This window comes from Notechis scutatus, chromosome 1 (genome assembly GCF_049901735.1).
Source record: "Notechis scutatus isolate UNSWTSFEM ecotype Mainland chromosome 1, rNotScu1.2, whole genome shotgun sequence".
Classification (NCBI taxonomy): Eukaryota; Metazoa; Chordata; class Lepidosauria; order Squamata; family Elapidae; genus Notechis; species Notechis scutatus.
Window position 1 is genome coordinate 161,575,716 of NC_142009.1, and position 22,392 is coordinate 161,598,107.

The 22,392-nt window shown below is 35.7% G+C and overlaps 2 protein-coding genes across 2 annotated transcripts in view; one reads left to right on the top strand and one right to left on the bottom strand.

The window, feature by feature from the left end:
• Nucleotides 1-530: 530 nt before the first annotated feature.
• On the bottom strand, nt 531-5,102 carry YBEY (ybeY metalloendoribonuclease). Its single transcript, XM_026679033.2, has 5 exons — nt 4,769-5,102; nt 3,557-3,798; nt 2,310-2,441; nt 873-941; nt 531-651 (listed from the first exon to the last, which is right to left on the bottom strand). Exons 2-5 carry the CDS (start codon nt 3,764-3,766, stop codon nt 565-567), a joined length of 498 nt encoding a protein of 165 aa, XP_026534818.1. The 5' UTR covers nt 3,767-3,798; nt 4,769-5,102; the 3' UTR covers nt 531-564.
• A 74-nt stretch (nt 5,103-5,176) lies between these two features.
• MCM3AP (minichromosome maintenance complex component 3 associated protein) overlaps nt 5,177-22,392 on the top strand; it is a 49,776-nt gene continuing 32,560 nt past the window's right edge. Inside the window, exons 1-9 of the mRNA XM_026679029.2 lie at nt 5,177-5,313; nt 7,226-8,454; nt 8,623-8,843; nt 11,421-11,499; nt 14,408-14,555; nt 17,130-17,326; nt 19,565-19,704; nt 20,582-20,779; nt 21,385-21,653. Of these exons, the coding sequence (XP_026534814.2) occupies nt 7,287-8,454; nt 8,623-8,843; nt 11,421-11,499; nt 14,408-14,555; nt 17,130-17,326; nt 19,565-19,704; nt 20,582-20,779; nt 21,385-21,653 (2,420 nt within the window). The 5' untranslated portion in view covers nt 5,177-5,313; nt 7,226-7,286. The remainder of the gene's footprint in view (nt 5,314-7,225; nt 8,455-8,622; nt 8,844-11,420; nt 11,500-14,407; nt 14,556-17,129; nt 17,327-19,564; nt 19,705-20,581; nt 20,780-21,384; nt 21,654-22,392) is intronic.

Consider the following 22,392-nt stretch of genomic DNA (forward strand, 5'->3'; position numbering starts at 1 on the left):
ACGGAGAAATGGGCGTACACCGGCGTTTTCGAGTGCAGGACGTTAAACCCTAACCCACAATACGGAATCCACCTTACAGCTTTTTGTTCTTCTCTTCTGGGACAGTTACAAAGGGAGAATTACAGGGTTCCTTTGGTCGGTAGTGCACAACACGCTTAAGGAACTGTGATGATTTTCACTACTGTTGTTTTCTTCTCGGAAAAAATAACCAAAAGCAACATTTGGAACGTGACTCATCGTAGAGGGGTTATAATTGTGACCTTCAGTGGCAGAGGATATTACTGGGTTCATTTTTGGGTGTGCAACAGTTGGGTAGGAGTGGAAAACAGCACTTTGGTCCTGAAGCAGTTCAACTATGTATCTGGCCAACACCGTTTTCAAGAGGGAGCAGCAGCAGTGATGGTGAAAGTAGAATAGGAAGCAGGAAGGCAATTAGGAACTTTCAAAGCGTTTTGCTGGCCTGACTAGTAGATTTTCTAGCAAAATTGGTTCAGGGGTAATTGTATTCTGCTGACCAAGGAAGCAGGAGAAATTAAGAAAATAGGAGATTTATTTTAATGACATTTAGAAATGGTGTTTTGACAGAGGTTCCAAGTTTGTGCCTGTCAGTTTGCTTAACTCGTGCAGAATTTGTGTTTCCTTTTCATACATCTGAAAAAGAGGAAGCCCATAATGAATGTGTACATTTTCTTTCAAATTATACAACAATGTCTGATCTTACAAACTTGGATTTGAATTTTGAAATTTAAACTTGAACTGACCAATCAATAGAAAATCTTAAAATGCATTTACATAAGCTTACATTTGGAAGCTTTTGAACAATAAAGTAAACTGAAAAATTAGAATTGTGTCAAATCAGTTAGAATACTTACTTGTTGCCAGTCTGTTTCTGTGTTGTGTTTATAACCAAGTAAGTGGCACATGCCATGGGCAACTGTCACCTGTTTAAGGGGGAAAAGCTTTTAAATGGTGTACATATTCATAATTGATAAGCAAAGTAGAATATTAGAGAAATCCCACCTCATAATAGTTTAAAATCACAATAGGAATAGTCATCATTTATAGAGAATACCGTGAAAACTTCAGTGTGATTTCTCCCTAGTGTCAGTGGAAAGGAGTTATAATCATAGAGTGAACAAATGTATTCAATGTGTATACCATTCAATTTAAACAGCATTTTGTATTGCAAGCAATTCTACTAAAGTGGCTGGCAAACATTTTTTTCATAAATGGTGAAATCCCACCCCTTCTCTGCCGCAATGGGCACAGCTGGCAGACTAAGGAGCATGATAGACATTGAACATGCCCTCTACCAGCAGCAAGCAGGCTGCTGAGAACTCAGCTTGTCAATTCATTTTATTCCCATATTTTATTTTTAGATTTTTTTATTCTGCCTTTATTGTTAGGTTTTTTTTTTTTACATAAACAACTCAAGGTGGGCAACATATCCAATACTCCTCCCTTCACTTATTTTCCCAACAACAACTCTGTGAAGTAGGTTTAGGTGAGATAGAATGAATGGCCCAAGGTCAAGCAGACTATTTTCATGCCTCAGGTGGGACTAGAACACAGTGTCCCTGTTTCTAGCCTGGTGTCTTAACCAGTAGATCCCTATAGCACATCATTTTTAAACAACGTTAGATTTCATCAAGATTAAACAGGTAGGGAAAGCATGACTTTTGGAACTCTTACCCACTCTTTAATAATAGGTTCCACTGAGTCATGTGACCAGCTGTTGGGGGATCTTAGTACTGAGCTGGCAACATTCCTGGAGCTGGGAAGGTCAACTGACAACACAAAGAGCGGTAACCATAAGATTTCACAATATATTTTGAGTTGGCATAATGATTTAGATAGCTTAAGTATGAAAAGAAAAAAGGTAGTGACTTGTTTAAGAAAAAAAAATCTTGCAATAAAACACATACTACAAAAAATGAGAAAGCTAAAAATAAACTCTGAGAACAAGCATGTTATGGGCTAAGTTGAGGAATACTGCAGTTCAAAAAAAAAAGGACTACCAAAATTGTGCTGTCAAAATCAGGACAACTACTTGATGGCAGCAAAAGGATATAGACAACTTGTTTCTGCCATATAGTGATCATTTGTGTAGTACATGTATGTTATTCTAGATGTGAAACAGTAAGATTTCTGTCAGTGGGACTGAGACATTAACATATTTTCTGATACCAAAAAGTTTTTTAATAATGGAAGAAATAACAATAAAATATTTCATTTTTATAAATCATTTGATTGAACATTTCAGAACCTTATTCAAATAAAAAATACTACTTTTATAAATGTACACTTACTGTAAGAATACTGTTATAATCGTCATGGTTCTGTCTACATTGTTGATAGATATATTCTACTCCTAGAAAAATGTCTCCCAAATTGTAGTCATCTTGAATACAGGGCTGGGGTAACTCTCCACCTTTCAGATTCTGTGATATCCCCAAAGAAAATTCAGTTACATACATGTTCTCAATTTGGTAAAACAAATGCCATGTAGAAAATGAAATAGGGATGTTAAGAACAGACCATACAATATTTCTAAACACTTTATGGTAATAAAAGACATGACTACTTGAATCAGGGAGATATTTATTTTTTTCTCCTTCTCCCATTCTAACTTTTACTTGGTTGCTTCTTCTTCAATAAGTATACTTATGCGTTATGATTTATAAGCTATGGCTTCCTTTTTGAAACAAATTTCCATATCGCACTAAGCCAAAGCAAAACTTATGACTTAGTATTAGGTATATATCAGGATTGCTTAGGAATAATAATATATGTAAGCTCAATGGTCTACTCTCTGAAGTTTTCAGTGGGATTTATTTCCATCTAAACTTGCTTAGGACAAGAATTCTCGGAGTCAATTGCAGAGAATATGAAGATCAGTTGTACTTCTATCCCCCTACAGTAACTTACAAATAAAACATTTATTCATTTATTAAATTTTTGCCTAGTGCTGACTCTAAACAGCTTAGAATAGGGGTCTTCAAACTTGACAGCTTTAAGACTTGTGGACTTCAACTCCCAGAGTTCCTCCTCCACTCATGTTAGCTCAGGAATTCTGGGAGTTGAAGTCCACAAGTCTTAAACTTGCCAAGACCCTTGGCTTAGAAGAACAGTAAAACAGTATAAAACATCAAAAAAGATAATACATATTATCATTAAAATTTACATTTACTTTCTTCTCACATGTATCAATTCCAATAGTTACAAAATAGAGCTTGAAAAACAAGTAATAATCTTTTAGGCATCCATTTATTCATACATTCTACAAAATCCACTAATGAATATTGATGCATTTTTTTTTTGTACCCTTACATAATGAGCCCTGATGCTTTTCAAGGCCTTCATTTTTGATGTGCCACAGTAATTGTCCTTTCCTTTATCATTAAGATTCCTGGGTAGGCCCTGAATCATTCCTAATTTATCTGACTTTTCTGTTGTTTCATATTATAAATAAACATGATACTGTTCTATGTATTAATGCCTGATTTCTGATAAAATTATTGCTAAGCTCTAAAGGAATAAATGAGCAAACACATACCTCATGAAAAGGAAAAGATAACACATCAGTAGGAATATTCTTCTTTCTGTAAGTTCTGTTAAGTTGCTGTATGTACATATTACTAACACAAATTACACCAAGGTCAAACTCTTGCACACCCAAAATAGAACGGAGTTGTTCTATGTTCTTGCGAAGTGGGACTCTCCTGATTGGAATAGCTCTTTGCAAATTACGTATGATCAAGCTCATCTCATAAAAATTGTGAAGAACTTTACACAGTCCTGCAAAGTAGACTATGATTAGACACCAATTACTAGCGGGTGGAACAACTTAAAATGACAAGTAATGCAATATTTTGGATAACAAAATAATTGTAGCATATTTATGTTATTTTGAATTGCTAGGTTTCCTAAGACAAAAAGGCACTCCCTAAAGAGTTTTTGCAAAGTAAGAGAGTGGAAACTGAAACCTGGGGGAAAAAATGGCCCAAATGACTCTAAGGTAAAGCCTGATATACTAACAGCAAAAGCACTCATCCAGCTAAACAATACAATTGTGAGGTTACTACTTTTTCACTAGAATTCAGTGCTCAGAGAGCCCTTTTCAGATCCATTTTCAATTGAAAATAGCATCTGAAATGACAGAATGTTAAGATCAAGAAATAAAAAAACTATTACAGTGCAGTGGTGATGCTTCAACTGCCCCAGCTTTTGTGAGTTTATAGGCAAGAAAAGAATGATTGCTGTGCCTGAGCCCTGCTCTCCCACCAAACAAGCAGAGATGAAAAACAACAACAGGAATTCCCAGCCACCCACCCTCTTTTGAAATGAATACTTAATCTTGAAAAACATTTCCCTCTACCAACTTCTACAAACACTGTAAGTTGTGAGGGGACGTTATAATTTAGAACAAGAGTCTTTCAAACTTGACAGCTTTAAGACTTGTGGACTTCAACTCCCAGAATTCCTGAGCTAACACGACTGGAGGAGGAATTCTGGGAGTTGAAGTCCACAAGTCTTAAAGCTGTCAAGTTTGAAGACCCGATTTAGAAAGTGGTTGTGAATACCCTAACCCAGGCTTTCTCAATCTTGGCAGCTTTAAGATAGGTGGTCGCAGTATGTGTGTGTGTATGAGGGGGGATTCTGGGTGCTGAGGTCCACCCATCCTAAAGTTGTCAAGGTCGTGAAACCCTGCTCTAATCCAGAGCAAAACATTCAAACTAGACAGAAGTGGGGCTTCCGTGAAATATACCTTTGTCGCAAACCTCGTCCGTGCTAATCTCTCCCTAATCACTCTGTATTATCACTCTGTCTTCCAGGCTTTTCCTCATGCACACATCTCTGCAAGTGGACGCAGTCGCTATTTCAAACACGCAGTCTTCTAACCACGATTTCTCGCTAATATTAATATATTTATAAATAAATACATATAAAAAAGGGGGACAAAGCTCCTTTAAAAGAAACCCTTAAATTTTAAAACTGTTCGTTTTCGGTGAGAGGCGGAAGACGTAGTCCTACGCTCTCGGCAGAAGCTCTCCAATTCTATTCTGGAGGGGAGGGGAGGGGAGGGGGGCTCCTCCTTGAAGAGTACGCGACGCTCTGTCCACTGCGTACGTCACTTCCGTTCTGCGCGGGAGACGCCGGGGAGCTGCGCCGGGGAGTCCCTTCTTCCGTGGGTGGAGTTAAACTCCTCCGCCTCTTCTGGGTCAATGGCGGTTTGTTTATGCGACGCAGTGAGGGAGTTCGGGACTCACGGCTTAGTTTTGTAGGAAAAGTGTCGTCGCTACATGTTCAGAGGTATCTTTTCTCTCTCTCTTTCTCTCTCTTTCTATCTGCGCTGCCCGGGCCCAACTAGGAGGAAAAAGGAGAGAAACTAGGAGGCCAAAATTAAATCTCAGGTCGGAGGTTTACGGGCTGATGAAGTAATTTCCCCCCACTTGCTTTGTACCCACGGTGGGTGTTGCTGAGGCGACAGAAGGCAGGCAGAAAGGTCAAGCGAGGGGATAGACAACAACTTGGGCTCACGTGTGTAGAAATTCTCTCTTCTAGTATTTATGAGTGCTCGCATCCAGGGTTATCCAGTGGAGCTGGCGGAAGATTCAGAACAGACTAAAAATAAAGTTCTGAACTTAAACCAGAGGTCTTCAAACCTGGCAGCTTTAAGACTTATGGTCTTCAACTCCCAGAATTCCTCCTCCAGTCATGTTAGTTCAGGAATTCTGGGAGTTGAAGTTCACAAGTCTTAAATTTGCCAAGTTTGAAGACCCTTGACTTAAATGGACTCCGGAGGATGGTAGAGGACAGGAGGGCCTGGAGGAACGTTGTCCATGGGGTCACAATGGGTCGGACACGGCTTTGCAACTAACAACAAAAAGAAGAAGTTCAGCTTGATGCCGTATCAAGAGTTTTAACTGCAGAGTTTAAACTGCAGTTTCAGGTTTTGGGTTCTCCTCCATAAAACCCTACGTGGCTCAGGGCTGGAGGAGCAATGGGACCACCGTTCTCCTCTGCCCATCCTACAGTTCTGGCAGGTTGAGCAAGCTCTAGTTTCATCACTTTAGCCAGTGGCTCTCAAATTTGACTGGGCTGGGAGATTTGGGCACTTTTAAGTTGCCAAGGTGGTTGTATGTAAATGGTGTGTGAGAATGACCATGGGAGGTATGGAGAAGAGCCACAGCCAGGGGAATTGTTGGATATGAATATCCTTCTGGATGGGATTCTTGTCTGGACTACCTCACAAGACTGATAGCTGTGAAACATTGGCATAAACCAGAAGTCTCCAACCTTGGCAACTTTACGATTTGTGGACTTCAACTGCCAGAATTCCTCAGCCAGCTTTGATGGTGATCTATAAGTCAAATAAATACAGTACAATAAATTGCTTATTTTCCCCACAAGTGGTAACTATCTCTGAATTTGAATAGTTTTTAAACTCCATTGAAAATTAGTTAATAGTGGTTATAATCACCAGTATCACAGGCAACTTGTCTCTCAATGTCAGACAATGGAAAACACAAAAAGGAGGGTACTTCCGCCCTTGTGATCTGCTTGTTGGCTTGCCATAGACATATGACTAGTTATTGTGGAAACAGTACTGGAACAGATAGTTATTCCATCAATTCCAACACTATTCTTCTACCATGCTTCTATTCTTAACCTATTTTTTTATTCCTAGCTATTTCCTAAAAAATATGGTGTTAGCTTTTATAGGAGAGAGGGGTTAATTTAAGGAGATGTTATAGAAAAGTTACATTTATCTGAGCTGTATCATTCAAGATGGCAGTATAATTAATCAGATGTTACCATAATTGTATGTTCTGCAATTAAATAATTTATCATAAATTTTGACTTAATGGGCCATGTTTTAACAATAGACAAAATATGTCTATATGCTATATGCTTCTGAGCATGTATAAAATCCCATTCTCATGTGTTTGTAAAATGCATAAAGGGATGCATAAGGGAATAAGGGGATGCAGTGGCTCAGTGGCTAAGATGCTGAACTTGTTGATCAGAAAGGTCGGCAGTTCGGCAGTTTGAATCCCTAGCATGGCGTAATGGAGTGAGCTCCAGGAGTTGCTTTGGATTGCAGCAGGATAAAAATGGAATAAATAAAAAAATACAGTGCAGTATTTTTTTTTCCAAAAAAAATCAGCTTAAAAGGATTGTTTTTGTTTATTAATTTTATGACTTAAATTGTATATTCCAGGACTGAAAGATGAAAGTCAAAGGAAGCTAGACAAAAGCTAGTTTATATATTAACACCAAAAATGAATCCAAGTACTCCTTTCAGTGGACAGCCATCAGGAGTTTTTCAACCATCACCTGGTGCGTCAGCTGGAATGTTTTCAAGTCAGCCACCATTCCAGTTCAACCAGCTCTCTGTCTTTGGATTGAACAGTGGAGGAGTAAAGAATCCAGGATTTACTCACTTGTCTGACTTTACTACAGGACTGCATAATTCTTCAGGGCAAGGCTTGGGATTTGGGCAACTTCCAGGCTTTACACAATCTTATTCTCTTGGAGAAACAACATTTGTAACTACTGCACCAATGACTGCTTCTGTGACCAGCAAATCTGGATTTAGTTTCAGACCACCCACAAATCTTGGCAGTTCTCAGAGTACTTCTGCTTTTGGAACTGTGCCTGGAGAAACTTCAGGTGGTGGTTTTGTGAGATCAGATTTCAGTTTCAAAAGTTCTGAAAATACAATGTTCAAACCTATCTTTGGGACTAATTCAGAACAAGAGAAAATACCAACTTCCGCTGCTTCTTCTTTTACATTTTCTTCTCCAAGTGGTGCAGGACTTGGAAAATTATCCCCTTTTGTCATATCTCAAGAAAGCAGCAATTCAAGTAATACTGGTTTCAGTTTTTCCAAACCAGTCAATAGTAGCAGTACTTCAGCAGTTTCTTTCAGTACTTCTTTACCAAGTAAGACTCTAGCAGATGATAAAAAGAGACCTATGGCTCTCTTTACAAGTCCTGATAGTAGTTTTTCTTCTTTTTCAAACCCATCTTTGCCTTTGAGAGATACTTTCCAAGTTAACAAAACTAACAAGATGGAACATGAAGATTTTTTCATCCCAAGTGAGCCACTTCCCACTCTTGGGAAGGGAATGAAAAGGAAAGAAGAACAAGCACATTCCCCAAGGCATCATGATTATGACACTGATGAACTAGAACCTCCATCGAGGAATGATCATGCTTCTAATAAGCGTCCTGTTAGATTGAATCGTCCACCTACACAAGGTCTATTTGGAAGAGTATTGCAAGATGTTTTGAAAAGCAACAAAAAGGAATCCAAAATTGAGCGTGTTCCTATTGAATCTGGAGAAATAGTAGCAACAAGTGTGGCAGGGGGAAGTCAGTCTGGTTTCACATTGCCTAAATCTATATCACCACTAAGAAAAGAAGAAAAGGGAAAATTGAAACATGGTAAGAGCTAAACGAGAATTTATCAAATAAAACTGAAAATGGTTACAATTAATTACATTGTAACCAGCAGTATGCTTATAAATAAGAGCATTTTGTATTTTATTTGATAGATAAATGTGACTTTGAAATATATGTGCTTATTTTTAATCACTATTTGATTACTTGCAGATTCTGCTGCCTCAAACCCTTTACGTCGAAATCGGAGCACTGGGAGCATAGAAAGCCTCGGATGCTCACCAAGTGAATTGACAGCCATCCAGTGTAAAAATATTCCTGATCATCTAAATGACAGAAATGTTCTTCACAAACATTTTGAGAAGTTTATTAAAATCCAACAAATCCGTACCAACCGTAACAAAAAGTTAGCCATTGTACGCTGTTTTGACCATGTGAGTTTTAAAATATCAAGATTAATAGCTATAGAGGGTATACTACTGGGAAATTTACTCCATATGCTTCTAAAGTTGGTTGGCTACTATGATATTTTGCAATTTAAGGTTGGCTACATTATTTAAGTTACAATTAATTTCATTAAAATTATATCTGCCCATCTGTCCCATATTAAGTATATGAATGTCTGGAGTACAATGAAAAAAGTTGTATCTGTAGTAAGATATTATTGGGATATCAGTGGCCATTCTGAGTTGCAGTTTATAATACATGTATTATGGAAATGGTGACAATAAAATAATTTTACTTAGCCTTCTAAACACATTTTTTTCAAATAACTGTGTGACATAAAACTTTCTAATCGATGATACCAAGTCTGCATGTTGACATTTTCTTAATAGTAGAGATTGCATCCTTTTAATTGGAAAATTCCTAGAAAAAGTAAATTGTTGTAGAAAATTGAGACAGAAAAATCATTGGCATTGCCCTCTTTGAATGAGAGAGAGATGGATTTGATACAAGATTTAGGCTGCATAGGTGCTAATTTGATGCTTAGATTAATAATTGTTAATACAGATACAACTTTTTCATTGTACTCCAGACATTCATATACTTAATAAATATGGGACAGATAGGCAGATATAATTTTCAACACTATGAGAATTGTGGGGGGAAATGAAGAAAAATCTCTAAAGAAGATGAATTTTCCCAATGGCTTCTGATGGCAGAAGATATATGAAAGCTTCTAGTAAAGTGTATCCCCTCTCAGTTCTTACACTTTGACAAACAAATCTCAGTGGATCTTTTCTAAAGTATTTTAATTATTTCCCATTATTATACTTGTTTGTGTCTAGTGGGTGGTTTGTGTGTGTAGTGGGTGGGGGGCAGAGCGCAAGAGCATCTTATGGTAAAGCAAAATGTCCAGGATCTTATCAAGCCTGGTTATCTTTCGTATTTCACTGAATGAGAAACTTGATGCACAATTCATTTATTTTTTTTGTTCTGACATTTTCCTCAGATCAGATTTCACTTAAAATTCAAGAAAATCGTCTTTGCATTGTTTTAGATTCCTAAAAGAGATTGCCAGGACTAAAAAATGTTCCACTGCAAGAAAGTGACTCCTGTATTTATTCCACATTATATATTCAGCCTCCAAATTATGGGAAAGAAAGTTCATATAATTTCAGATGAGAGTTGCTAAATTTACATTTGTATGCATTTTTTGATATTTATATGAAACAAAATAAAATGTTTTTTGGCTTAGAAGGGAAAAAATAAAATACTAGTTGAAAATAAAGGTTGTGAAAGCTCCTCAGTTGTAGAACTTTTCTATTGATTCATAGCATAATAATAATGAATAATTATTATAGTTGCAGTTATAAATAGATAATATATAAAATTTTCTTCTAATTTTTATTCCTCCCCAGCCTGTAATTTACTTCTTTTTCTTATCAGAAAATTTCACTTGAAAGTTGGGGATCCTGGTTTTAGAATACTTTGTATTTTTTGCACCCATATCTGGTTTCCCTGATAGCTAGCTGATGTGAAAATATCTAAATTGAATTACTGGTAATTGATTACGTGCTATCAAATCAGTGTGAACTCTTAAGGTTCACAGGGATAGATTTTCTCCACAATAGACTGTATTTAATCTGGTCTTCCAGGTTTTCCAGTGATGCACCCATCACCAGTGTAATTGAGTCCATTGAACTTGCTGCTGCTTGTTCTCTTCTCATTACTTCTGTCTTTCCCAGAATTAGAGCATTATCCAAAAATCTAGGTCTTCACATAATGCATCCAAAGTTGACAATTTGAGCTGGTCATTTGATGTTTGATTATGTATTTGTTTTTGTGGCTGTCCATGGTTTTCTCAGACGTTTATTCCAATAGTAAAGTTCAAAAGCATCAATATGTATAAACATATCTAAGCATCTGAACATAGGCCTTTATGGCTGCTCTATCAAGTGCTAGTCTATGGCATTTTTCTTGATTGCTTGTTCTTTTACTATTGTTTTTAGTTGATCCTAAAAACAGAAGCTATCCACCACTTCAATTGTCTGGTTGTTGTTCCTATTATCATTAGTTTGGTGGTCATTTAATTTTAGTTGTGTTTTTCATTGTGCTCCTTGACTTTTATTATTGGAGGTTGCTGATCCTTTACATTTTTAGTTATGAGACTAATGTCATTGGCATAGTGCAGATTATTGATGTTTTGTCTTCAGATTTAAAAATCATGTGCATCTTCTTCCATTAAATAAATATATTCTGAGCTGCAGTTTTTCACTACTTTACTTTTTGATTTCCCTATTCTAATAATTTGCTTTATTTTGTGCCTGAAATGTATATGAAACTCAAGCTGTTACTCCATCTCATTAGAAAAGATGGACATTTCATGTAAATGCTGTCTCTAGAATTATATTGGAGTGTTTGCTCTCACAAGAAATGTCATTCAGTTTCCCATAAGGATGAATAATCATTGAAAGTCTTCCTTATATAATAAAAATTGCTGTCAAAAAATCACATTATATAACATTTTGTATGCCACACTGTTTCTAACTAATCTTTCCCCTCTCTAGGCATCTGCTGTTTTGGCTAGAAAGAAAGTAAAAGACTTGCACAAAGATATAGTGACAAATTGGCATAAAAAGAAACCAAGTAAGCTACTTTGTTTTAAAGATCAAATATTAAAATGTAAATCTTTTTTGTTTCATAGAGACTATTGGCAATATTTGAACCTTTTATTAGAATCTGTGACTTAGTATTAACTAACACTAAGCAGTATTACCTCCTTAGCTTTCCCACATTATTTCTTTCTGTATGAAAAACATTCAATTCAGCTTTTGATTAATCATTATTTGTGTCATTTGAAGCAATGGTTAATTTTAACCAATGGTGGTTTATTAAAATGATTTATTTAAATTGGCTGTACTAGAAGTTGCAGCTTGTCAGAACTGAAGGTTAGTGTTTCTGAACTCTTCTTTTAGACCAGGAGAAGGAATATTCAAGGCTGGGTATGGGGAATCTAGCATTACTCGTCATGAAGGTGAGAAATGTCTGATAGGTATATTATCTTTGTGCTATGCATTAAAGTTGCACTCCAGAAAAATACTGGGGTTAAAAGAAATGAGAAAGTAGGAGAGGTTGAGAGGAAAGTGGAAGGGATTATAGCAAAATGAGCATGTTTTAAAACACAAATTAAAATAAGAAAACCAAAAAAAAAAAGAACACTGTTAGGTTTACTGGCCTCAGTCCTAAGAAAATGGTAGATATCAAACCCATCTGCAATGCTGACTTTTCCAAAACTACCTTATTTTTTATATAGGCAGGATGAACAATTATATAGCACAGCATAAAGAGATCAGAGAGCCCTTTCCTCTATTAATTATGAGACTCTGGGAAACAGTGTCTTAAAAAAAAGGATAAAGCTAGAGCAAGTAAATCGGGTACAAAATTTATCACTTAAAGTAGGAGTTATATTTAAAGGAATTGTTATTTTGTACTGTTGCCTAACTTATCTTAACAGTGTCTGCACATGTTTACATTTTAAATCAATTCCAAAATGTTTTAGTTTTTTAGATTGTTTCATAATGTTTCCAAAATAAATTCAGCATATCAGTAACATTGGACAACATTTTTTTTTCAAAAGTTTGGCTTTCTGAAAAACTTTGGTGATATGATAGACTCCTTCAAGCTAAACAGAAATACAATTTAGAATAACAGTATACATACATATCTTGACAAATATTAAATTAACTTTTAATGACAATGTATTTAATCACATTATTCAGTGGTCCCCAACCTTTTGGGTACCAGGGCACCATTCCATGGGGAGATATTTTTCTGTGGACTGGAAAGAGTGTGGTTTTGCTTGCTGCCTGCATTCCATGGATGGGGCTTTATTTGCTCAGCCCGGTTTCTGGCATGCTGTGGTCCAGTGCCAGCCCACGAACCAGGGGTAGGGGACCCCTGACATAATGTTTCCAACACACTATGTAAGTTCAATAGGGCTAAAAATGCTTTGCTGCTGATTTTTGTTTGTACTTGATATCTGATACATCTAGCTGCAGTGTCCAACAATAATTAGTCAGCATTAATGCATTTCAGTTGTCCTGACACTGATTTTCCATTGTGCCAGTGTCCTGATGAAATCTTGCAGCATGTTCATCACTGACTAGATTTTTGGGAAAGAAGTGTGAATGTAGAAAATGAATCTTCAGTGACATGTTGCACTTCATGGTTTTGTATGCTATAAGAAGTTTGTTGACCAGCTGAATGTAGTTTGGTGCTCTGTAGTATACCCAAAAATTTATCAGTGACATCCTTAAATACTTTTCAGGCAATTTTCTTTGACAGCCCCCCCCCCCAACCAGATCTTCAAACCACTTTGTCACAGGTGATATATTTGTTATGTGGACCCATATGATGCCTTTCTTAATCTTGGTGTTAGTTATTCTTGAAATATGTCTCAAATAACCAAAACCTTCCCTGTTGTTGTTCATTGCTTTCACAAAATTTTTCATCAGTCAGAGTTTTAAGTGAAGTGGAGGCAAAAATACCTTTGTTGGGTCAGCAAGTGTTTTATGTGTCATGTTTTTCTGTCCTGGAACCAAATTCTTTTGGAGTGGCCATTTCTTGTAATGTGACTCTCTTGAACGCTGTAGTATTTGCATATGTAACAATAGTATTTGGTACATCCAAACTGCTTTACAAACAGCAGAGCCACTGCTTTTGGATCTCCACAGATAATCCAGTTGTACTTGCTGTACAGAATGTGCTTCAACAATTCCATGTTTCTGTATGTTTCTTTCATATATGCACATAACTCACAAATAATGAAGGGTATACATTACCATTATGTAAAAACAGAAGATCTCTATGCAATGGTATGTAATAGGTTAAATTACAGGTTATTTTCATGACTAGCAGACAGAAATCAATATGATATAACCAAAAGTGTTCAGGAAGCAAAATTTTCATTGCCCAGTGAATCAATTGAAATGTGTCTGCACTAAAGAGAAAAAAAAGGGAACATACTATCTTTTTCTAAGGATGCGGTGGCTCAGTGACTAAGACGCTGAGCCTGTCAATCAGAAAGGTTGGCAGTTTGGTGGTTCGAATCCCTAGCACCGTGTAACAGAGTGAGCTCCCATTACTTGTCCCAGCTTCTGCCAATCTAGCAGTTCGAAAGCATATAAAAATGCAAGTAGAAAAATAGGGACCACCTTTGATGGGAAGGTAACAGCGTTCCGTGCACCTTCAGCGTTTAGTCATGCTGGCCACATGACCATGGAAGTGTCCATGACCATGGACAGCACTGGCTCTTTGGCTTTGTAACGGAGATGAGAACTGCCTCCCAGAGCCAGAAACAGCTAGCAAGTATATGGGAGGTGAACCTTTACCATCTTTTTTCATTTTCATATGTCTGCTTTTTTATATTTATTTCTGTCATTATGGGGTAGATTCTGTGAGATTATATTTAAACATATTAAATTGCTGTATGTTTATTAATGGTAGTGTTAAGTATCAAAAATATATTAATTTTTTGTGTTCTCAATGTGGAAAGGTCCTAATAAGAAAGACTATTCACCTAAGGAGGAGAAGCTAGATGAAAGTGATGGGAGGCAAAGCAATGAACAACTGAGTCATCAGCGTTCTATACATTCTAAATCCTTAATCCGCCCCACTGGAAGTGGGAATCTGTCAAACAAGAGGTATGCATTTCACAATAGTTTTTGTGAAATAAAATTATTAGACACTTTATATATTTAGTAAATTATTATAACTTAACATTTAGAAGGGTAGTTCTTTAGATTATCTGCATTATGCCTTTATATATTTATTTGTCATATTCATTTTGAGCTTGCTGTAGGTTTAGTAGTGTTGAATAGAACTGCCACTGGGAGAGATTGTTTATGTTGATAAGATATTTGTGGTCAATTGAAAACTAGGAAGGTTGATGCCAAGCTAATTGTGAAAGAAACCACTTTTTTCTTTATTTATGTTACAATACATTCTCAAAAATTTGGATAATTATATTTAAATAAATATTTACAATTACAGCTTCTAAGGCAGTTGCCATTATAATTATTCAGTCAAATATGCAGAGAAGATATTTCTTACTCTTTAATAATTTGCTGTTCTAGCGATGAAGGAGATGTAAAATGCTTAATCACTTTTTAAAAAATAGGGATATAATTAATTTGAACAGAAGAAATTGTCCTATGCTAGGTAAGATTGTCATCCTATTTCACTAAGCATATTTTCCCAGTTTGAGAATTTCCATATTATTTGGATAGTATCTTTCTGTCAACTCTCCCTCATTTATAATGCAGTTTTACCCCCTTCCTTTAGAATTGGAGATTCCTATCTTACCAACTTCCATCATTATGTATTAAGAGGTTATAGCAGTTTTCCCCATTCCCCATGTGAGTTATTTCCTGTTAGTTGGTACCCAGTACATTCTCAGTTAATCCCTAGGTCTAGATCAAAGCAAGCATACATATTATTCAGTGAAATATGATTGATGTTTGCTTATTCATGTATTAAATACTAGCTAACTAATAATTAACTGGCAAAATGGGATAAAAGGCAAACAGAAGCAATGAAAGAAAGAAGCATGAAATATGAGCAAGAGGCATTATATATTTCCAATAGAAGAGAATATATGTACCTCTCTGAGCTTGGTTAATTGCTTGCAGACATTTCATTACCCAATTAAATATCTATATAATATTCAAAAGACAAAATACAAAAGCTAAGAAGAGAGCAAAAAAAACAGGACCTACTGTGACAACATCCATAAGCAGGAATTTACACCAGGCAAACAAACAGAAAACAATATCCTAATCAAGGAATTATTAAATAAAATCATGTCCTTACCAACATTGGCAGGGCAATTTATTGTATATAAACAGGGAGTAAATCCCACACTTAACTTGCACTGGTGATAATTACCTAATTGCATAACGAAACATCTGCAAGCAGGCTATACCAAGGATTTCACAGTTCAGTTCTGAGCTATGGTACATATATTCTCTCCTGTAGATAATGTAAATTCTTGCCCATGTTTCTCTCTATAACTATCAAAAGGACATGGGGCTTTCCAAAGCCACTGGAAATAATGCTATGGCTAATATTGCTGTAATTGCTTATTTGTTGATTATTATCTACTGTATTTGTTAGCTAAGCACTGTAATAATTAAATTTGCTATGGGTAATTAGCATGGGCTGTTCCAAAGTAAGTGGCCTTAATTCTTTTGTATATATAATAGCACCAGAAGTGAGATGGACACTAGGTGAATTCCTTTACTATTCTGTATTATTAAAGAAGCATTTGGTGGATGGGGATGATATATTGAATCTGAAACCTGCTAGGTGTGCTACATTACCTCTAAAAGCAGTATGCTAAATGCTAACTGGAAGTTATGAAAACAGAAATCCTACAGGTATGTTGGGAAAAATGGAAGATGGAAATGGACCAGTCATAGGCAACCAGATATTCTTCAGACATTTCAATAATAACTCCCACACTATTTTACAGATGAATTTGACATTACAGTAGTCCTCGACTTTGAACAGTCACTAAGCGAACTGTTATAAGTCGAGGACTACTGTAATGTCAAATTCATCAAGTTACAACGGCACTGAAAAAAGTGACTTATAACCATTTTTCCCACTTACAACTGTTGCGGTATCCCCATGGTCACATGATCAAAATTCAGATCCTTGGCAACTGGCTCATATTTATGATGGTTGCAGTGTCCTGGGGTCATGCGATCACCTTTTGCAACCTTCTGATAAGCAAGGTCAATTGAGAAGCTAGATTCAGTTAACAGCTGTGTTACTATGTTAACAACTGAAATGATTCACTTAACAACTGTGGCAAAAATGGGGCAAAACTTACTTAACAAATGTCTCACTTAACAACAGAAATTTGGGGCTCAATTATGATTGTAAGTTGAGGACTACCTATACATTCTTTTTTAGAGTTTTTAGTCCTTTTTAGTAATACCTTTTCATGAGTAAAATGTTTTTGTGAAGTAACTAGCATGATTTAGTTATATTGTTCTAGATCATGGTTAATTCATATTAAAAGCAGACATCCATATCCAAGGAATACAAAATAAATAAACTATTCCTTCACCAGATGATCCATATACTCTACACACACACACACACACACACACACACTCTTTCAGAGACCGTATTGTTGGCATAAAAAAGGTCATGTATTCTTGTGTACTAGGTAAAGAAATAATATTTTCTTTGTATCTTGTTTCTTATAGTTCTCCGGCTAAGAAATCTGGCCTTAAAAAATCTTTGCAATTTGAGCCATATGCCTTTGATTGTGGACCTGAAGGTCAGGGCTCAGAGAATGCAGAAGTGTCAGCCTCTTCCTTCAACAGTCTTATAGGAATGGTGGCAGAAACCTCTGAGGATAGGTACCGCCTTTTAGACCAGAGAGATAAAATAATGCGTCAAGGTGAGAGTTGTGGAAACACTGTGATAATGATACTTGGATTATAAATTGAGTGAGAGGATTTGTGAAGTCATGAAGCCATATAATGTAACACAGCAATGAGGATATTATTATTAATATACTATAGTATTCAGGAATATAGAATTGTAATACATCCTGTATTTTCCCCATAATATTTTATTTTATTTTTAATTCTGCCAGTTTCCAATTGGACTTGTGGTAGTGTACAATAAACAAAAATCAGATCAGGTTAGCTTTATTTCAGTCTTGTTTTTGTTGTTCAGTCATATGCAATTTCCAGAGACTACCTGTACAAGTTCTGCAGTTTTCTTGGCAGGTTTTTCAAAAGTGGTTTGCCTGCTTCCTAGGGCTGGAAGAAGGTGATTGGCTCAAGCTCACCCTGCTGGTTGTATGCCTAAGGGGGACTACAACTTATGGTTCTGTACTGCATGTTGTGAAATGCAAAAATTTACTCAGATAACAATAAACTGAAATAAATATAACAGTAATAGATAAATAATACAGAAATAATAACTATTAAAGCTTGAAATCATACCTTAAGTTACTGTAGAAAAAAAAAAAAGTGGGTTGATGGGAGGTCCTAAATAAAATCTTTCAAACAGCTCTCTTTTTAAGTCTTTTCTAAAAGTTAGTGATGGAATCATCTTGATGTCTAATAGGAAGATATCCATAATGTAAGTCCTAATGATGAAAAGCAAGAAAGAACCTTAAGCATCTATTTCTACAACATGCTGAATGGGCAGAATCTACTTTAAAAAGGTGGTTTACTAGATACCTGAGTGTCAAACCCTGTAGTGTTTTAAAGATCAAAACCAGCACTTTGAAGTAGACCTGGAAACCTACTGGTAACCAGTATAAAGCCTTTTGCACTAGTATTTTATGTGAATAGTAGTCTTCATCCATTAGTAAATAGGCTGCTGTATTGTGGAGATGCAGCTTATGAATAGCTTTCAGAGATCTAGTCAATAGTAAAATATGGATGATATAATATGGTAGGATGGTAGAATAAGACTGCAAGATACCCACATCCACTAAGTCTTGTTAGGTTTGAGCATGACTGGTCTTCTGCATCCTGATTACCACTTGAACAAGACAATATCCACTGGACAGCCAAAGGTCAAGATATACATTTATAATTCCTGGAGGGAAAATGAATAATGCACATGTAATGTAGTTTTAAAAACATTAGGGTTGCAAGGGTTCATTAGTGCCAGATACATAGAACTGTTGGTAGCTTCCTTATCTTCATAAATATCTATCGTGGGACATCACTGGTAATCACAATTCAGTTTTCCTATAGATGGACAGAATAAAGCTAGAATAATAAAAAAAGTTGCTGAAATTTAAAAATTCCCATTTTACTAATTGTACATCTTATGGATATGTTATCAATTCATTTTATGAAGCATTTTAAAACATAGACATTTTTTCATGAAAGTGTAGCAAGTTTTTTTTTAGAAAACATTTATGTTTACACCACTTAGTATATATGAGTCAGAGGAGGTGCACCATGCACCACAGGAAGACTTTGATTTACAAGAGCTTGAGGGTAAAGATTTGTTCTCCAAGCTGTGGGTTGGTTTCTAAACGTTTCGTTACCAGGCTAGGAAACATCTTCAACGATGTTTAGGGGATGTCAGTGTCAATGTTCTTATAAAGGCTTCAGGTGTGGGTGTCAAGTGAGGGCCTGTTTTACAGTAGCTTGTTTTTTAACCATTCAAAATTATGAAGGTCTTGAAATTGGGTGCTTTATGCCTTGTAAAGCATTTTTGGTCATAAAATATTGCACCCCTCACGTGGGCATGTGCACTTTGGGTGCTTGGCAACAAGCTCACACTTATGACTGGTTGCTGTGTCCCATAATCACATAACCATGATTTATGATGTTTTTGGTTTTCTGCAAAAACCACCCATTTGGAAGAATGGTTTTGCTCAACAACCTTACAGTTCACATAACAATTGCATGGATTTGCTTAACAACCATTATGATTTGCTTAATGACTACCATGAAAAATGTTTGAAAAATGGGCCTAGTCACCTGGTTGCCTTGATATACGACCACAATGACTTATGACTGGATTTCTAGTACCAATTGTAGTTGTAAATCAAGAACTATTTGTACCTGGGCATAATCCTATTGTTTTCATCACTGTAAATATTGATCCTCTCTTTGCATGTGTACTTCTAGTGAAATGAATTCTCTATACTTTATCTATTTAGCTCGAGTAAAACAAATGCATCTTGGCAAAGCTAAAACCTTTGTTGGCACATGCCCAGATATGTGTCCAGAAAAAGAGCGTTACATGAGAGAAACAAGGAACCAACTGAGTTTTTTTGAAGTGATACCAGGAACTGATAAGGTAAAAATAATTGAATACTTTCCATGGAGACATTATTCTACTTCAGATTTATTATTCATGTTTGTACACAATTATATCTTTTATCCAAAATCTTAAGCATGTCTTTGATTTAGAGCTCTTTTTATGTGCTGAGGGTTATTTTAAAGATTATTCATTCATTTCTAATTCCTTTGCCTATTATTTAATTTTGCACATGGTAAAGAGTTCTCTCCTTTCTTACACAAATAGATTGGCAACTATAAAACTGCTGGAAGATTTTCATTTCTAGATCTGAACTTTATTTTGCTACTTTTTACTTAAGATGGTTTAGATGATTAGGAAATGAGTTCTTCAATTCACTATAAAAATAGTCTACACTATTTTAAAATTATATATCAATCAAAAGATTAAATACTTATAAATCATTTGATTTGGACCCTTAATCAGGACAGGAATCTATTACAGTATCCCTGACAGGGAGCTACCAGACCCTGTTTGAAAATCTCCAGCATTCTACTGCACTTCTAGTAAACTATTGTTTAATCATTCCTTACAATAATTAATTAATTTCCATAATGAAGATTGAACTGTAAACAGCATTGTAAAACTGAAAAAAAAAAATCCTGTTCCTCTCTTATATTACAACTGAAACGTGAAGATCAGTTTGTTGTTATGTAGGGTGCGGTCTAGCATTGAAAAGATCCAGCTTTGAGTCCATTCTGAACAATATAAACTCACTATATGACCTTGAACAAATCACTGTCTTTCACCCCCAACCTCTCTTATAGGTAGTAATTGCAAGGGTAGTTCATTTAAGCTACCTTGGATTGCTGAAGAAAAGGTGAGATATAAACTTCAATCCAGAATTTTACTGAGTAAACTATTTTCCTTCTTTCAGGTTGACCATGCAGCAGCAATAAAAGAGTATAGTAGGTCTTCTGCAGACCAGGAAGAACCTTTACCACACGAACTGAGGCCTTCGGAAGTATTAAGCATGACCATGGACTATTTAGTAACTCAGATCATGGATAAAGGAGAAGGGAACTACAGGGAGTGGTATGATTTTGTCTGGAACAGAACCCGAGGGATAAGAAAGGTAACCATTAAAAAAACATTATATTTCACAGAATAAATACAAATAGAAGGGTAAGGCTGAAGGAAATAAAAGGTGAGGGCAAGGAAGAGGGATGCATTGTGGAAATAGCAAGATAATGCTTACCTGTCCCCTCAAACACACACATTCTTGGCCTTAATTCTCAAACTTATTGACTGACTTACTTATTTATAAAATTTATAGGCTACCCATCTTACCTCAAGGTAATTCTGGGCGGCTTCAATCATAAAAATTTGGAAGGTATTGAAATTCGGTCTTTCTCTGTCTCTTTTGCTGTCTTTGAACATTAATTTTATTTATGCTGCTTGATTTCTTACTTGCCTGTTTTTTTACACTTCCACTTCCTGTTGTACCTGGAAATATTGATTAATCTGCATCACCTTTTCATCTTCTGCTGTTCTACCAAAGAAAAATGTGATCTCTCTTAACTGCATACTTCTTGGGTTGGGATCAGGAGGTGTTTGGAAGACTTGCATTTGCATTATATAAAGCATTAACTGAGATTTATAGAATGTAAGTAGATTTTGTTGACTTTTATTTTGTTGAATTTTACAGTTCTAACATTTTGCCATTTTATGTTCGGCTAGGATATAACCCAGCAACATCTATGTTCTCCTCTGACTGTTTCCTTGATTGAAAAATGTACCCGTTTTCATATTCACTGCTCCCATCATTTATGCGAAGAACCCATGTCATCATTTGATGCAAAGATTAACAACGAAAACATGACTAAATGTCTCCAGAGCCTGAAGGAGATGTATCAGGACCTTGCAAACAAGGGTATTTACTGCAAGGGTGAAGCAGAATTTAGGGGATATAACGTCCTCCTGAACCTCAACAAGGGGGATATTCTCAGGTGACTTTTTAAATGTTTACAACATTCATTTGACCTTTTTCACTACAAACAGTTCATTGCATTGTTCATAAATTCAGAACAACAAGAATGACTTTTAATGTAGAAAAGTGTGATTATATGATGGGATGTTCAGTGTTATTTGACTAGAATTTGCATTTCAAAAGATAGACAAGCCAGCATTAAAAAGTAGAATAGGTAAGAGCAAAAATGTAGTTTAAAATATTTATTATTTTAAATTGATCAAAATATCATTGGATAATATAATATTAATTATTACAATTTTCTGGGAATATTTATAAGAGTTCTGTGGGTCATATTCAATGGATCTCAACATTTTTTGAACATGTTGCAGATTTTCATAGTGCAAGATTAGAAGAGACCAAAACTTTATCACCATCTAACACTGTCAAAGACAAAACCATCCATCTGTCCTTAGTTCTTTTAAATTATCATCTAGCCCAGAACAGTGTTTCTTGCTAATTTCTATAGCAAATTATATCCTGTTTTTGAAATCAACAGAATAGCTGTTTTTGTTCAGTGGTATTAAAATTGTCCAGGTAGTAGGCTTCTCAATAGATAGACATTGATAATTATTTGTCCCCAAAAGTGCATTTCTCTTTTGTAATAAAGAGAATTACTTAAAAGTAAGGTTGAATAATTTATACATTTTATAAATTTACTGACAAGACCTTTTGCAAAAGTATGCTCTTCAAACCAGAATAAAACAGTTGTAAGTTAC

Excerpts from the sequence above, each read along its gene's own strand:
- YBEY (XM_026679033.2), bottom strand. The coding sequence starts at position 3,766 with ATGAGCTTGATCATACGTAATTTGCAAAGAGCTATTCCAATCAGGAGA. Across the intron at positions 942-2,309 it reads ATTATAACAGTATTCTTACA|GTGACAGTTGCCCATGGCAT; the intron begins GTAAGTGTACAT and ends CCCCTTAAACAG. Across the intron at positions 652-872 it reads CAGAAACAGACTGGCAACAA|ATGTATGAAAAGGAAACACA; the intron begins GTAAGTATTCTA and ends CCTCTTTTTCAG.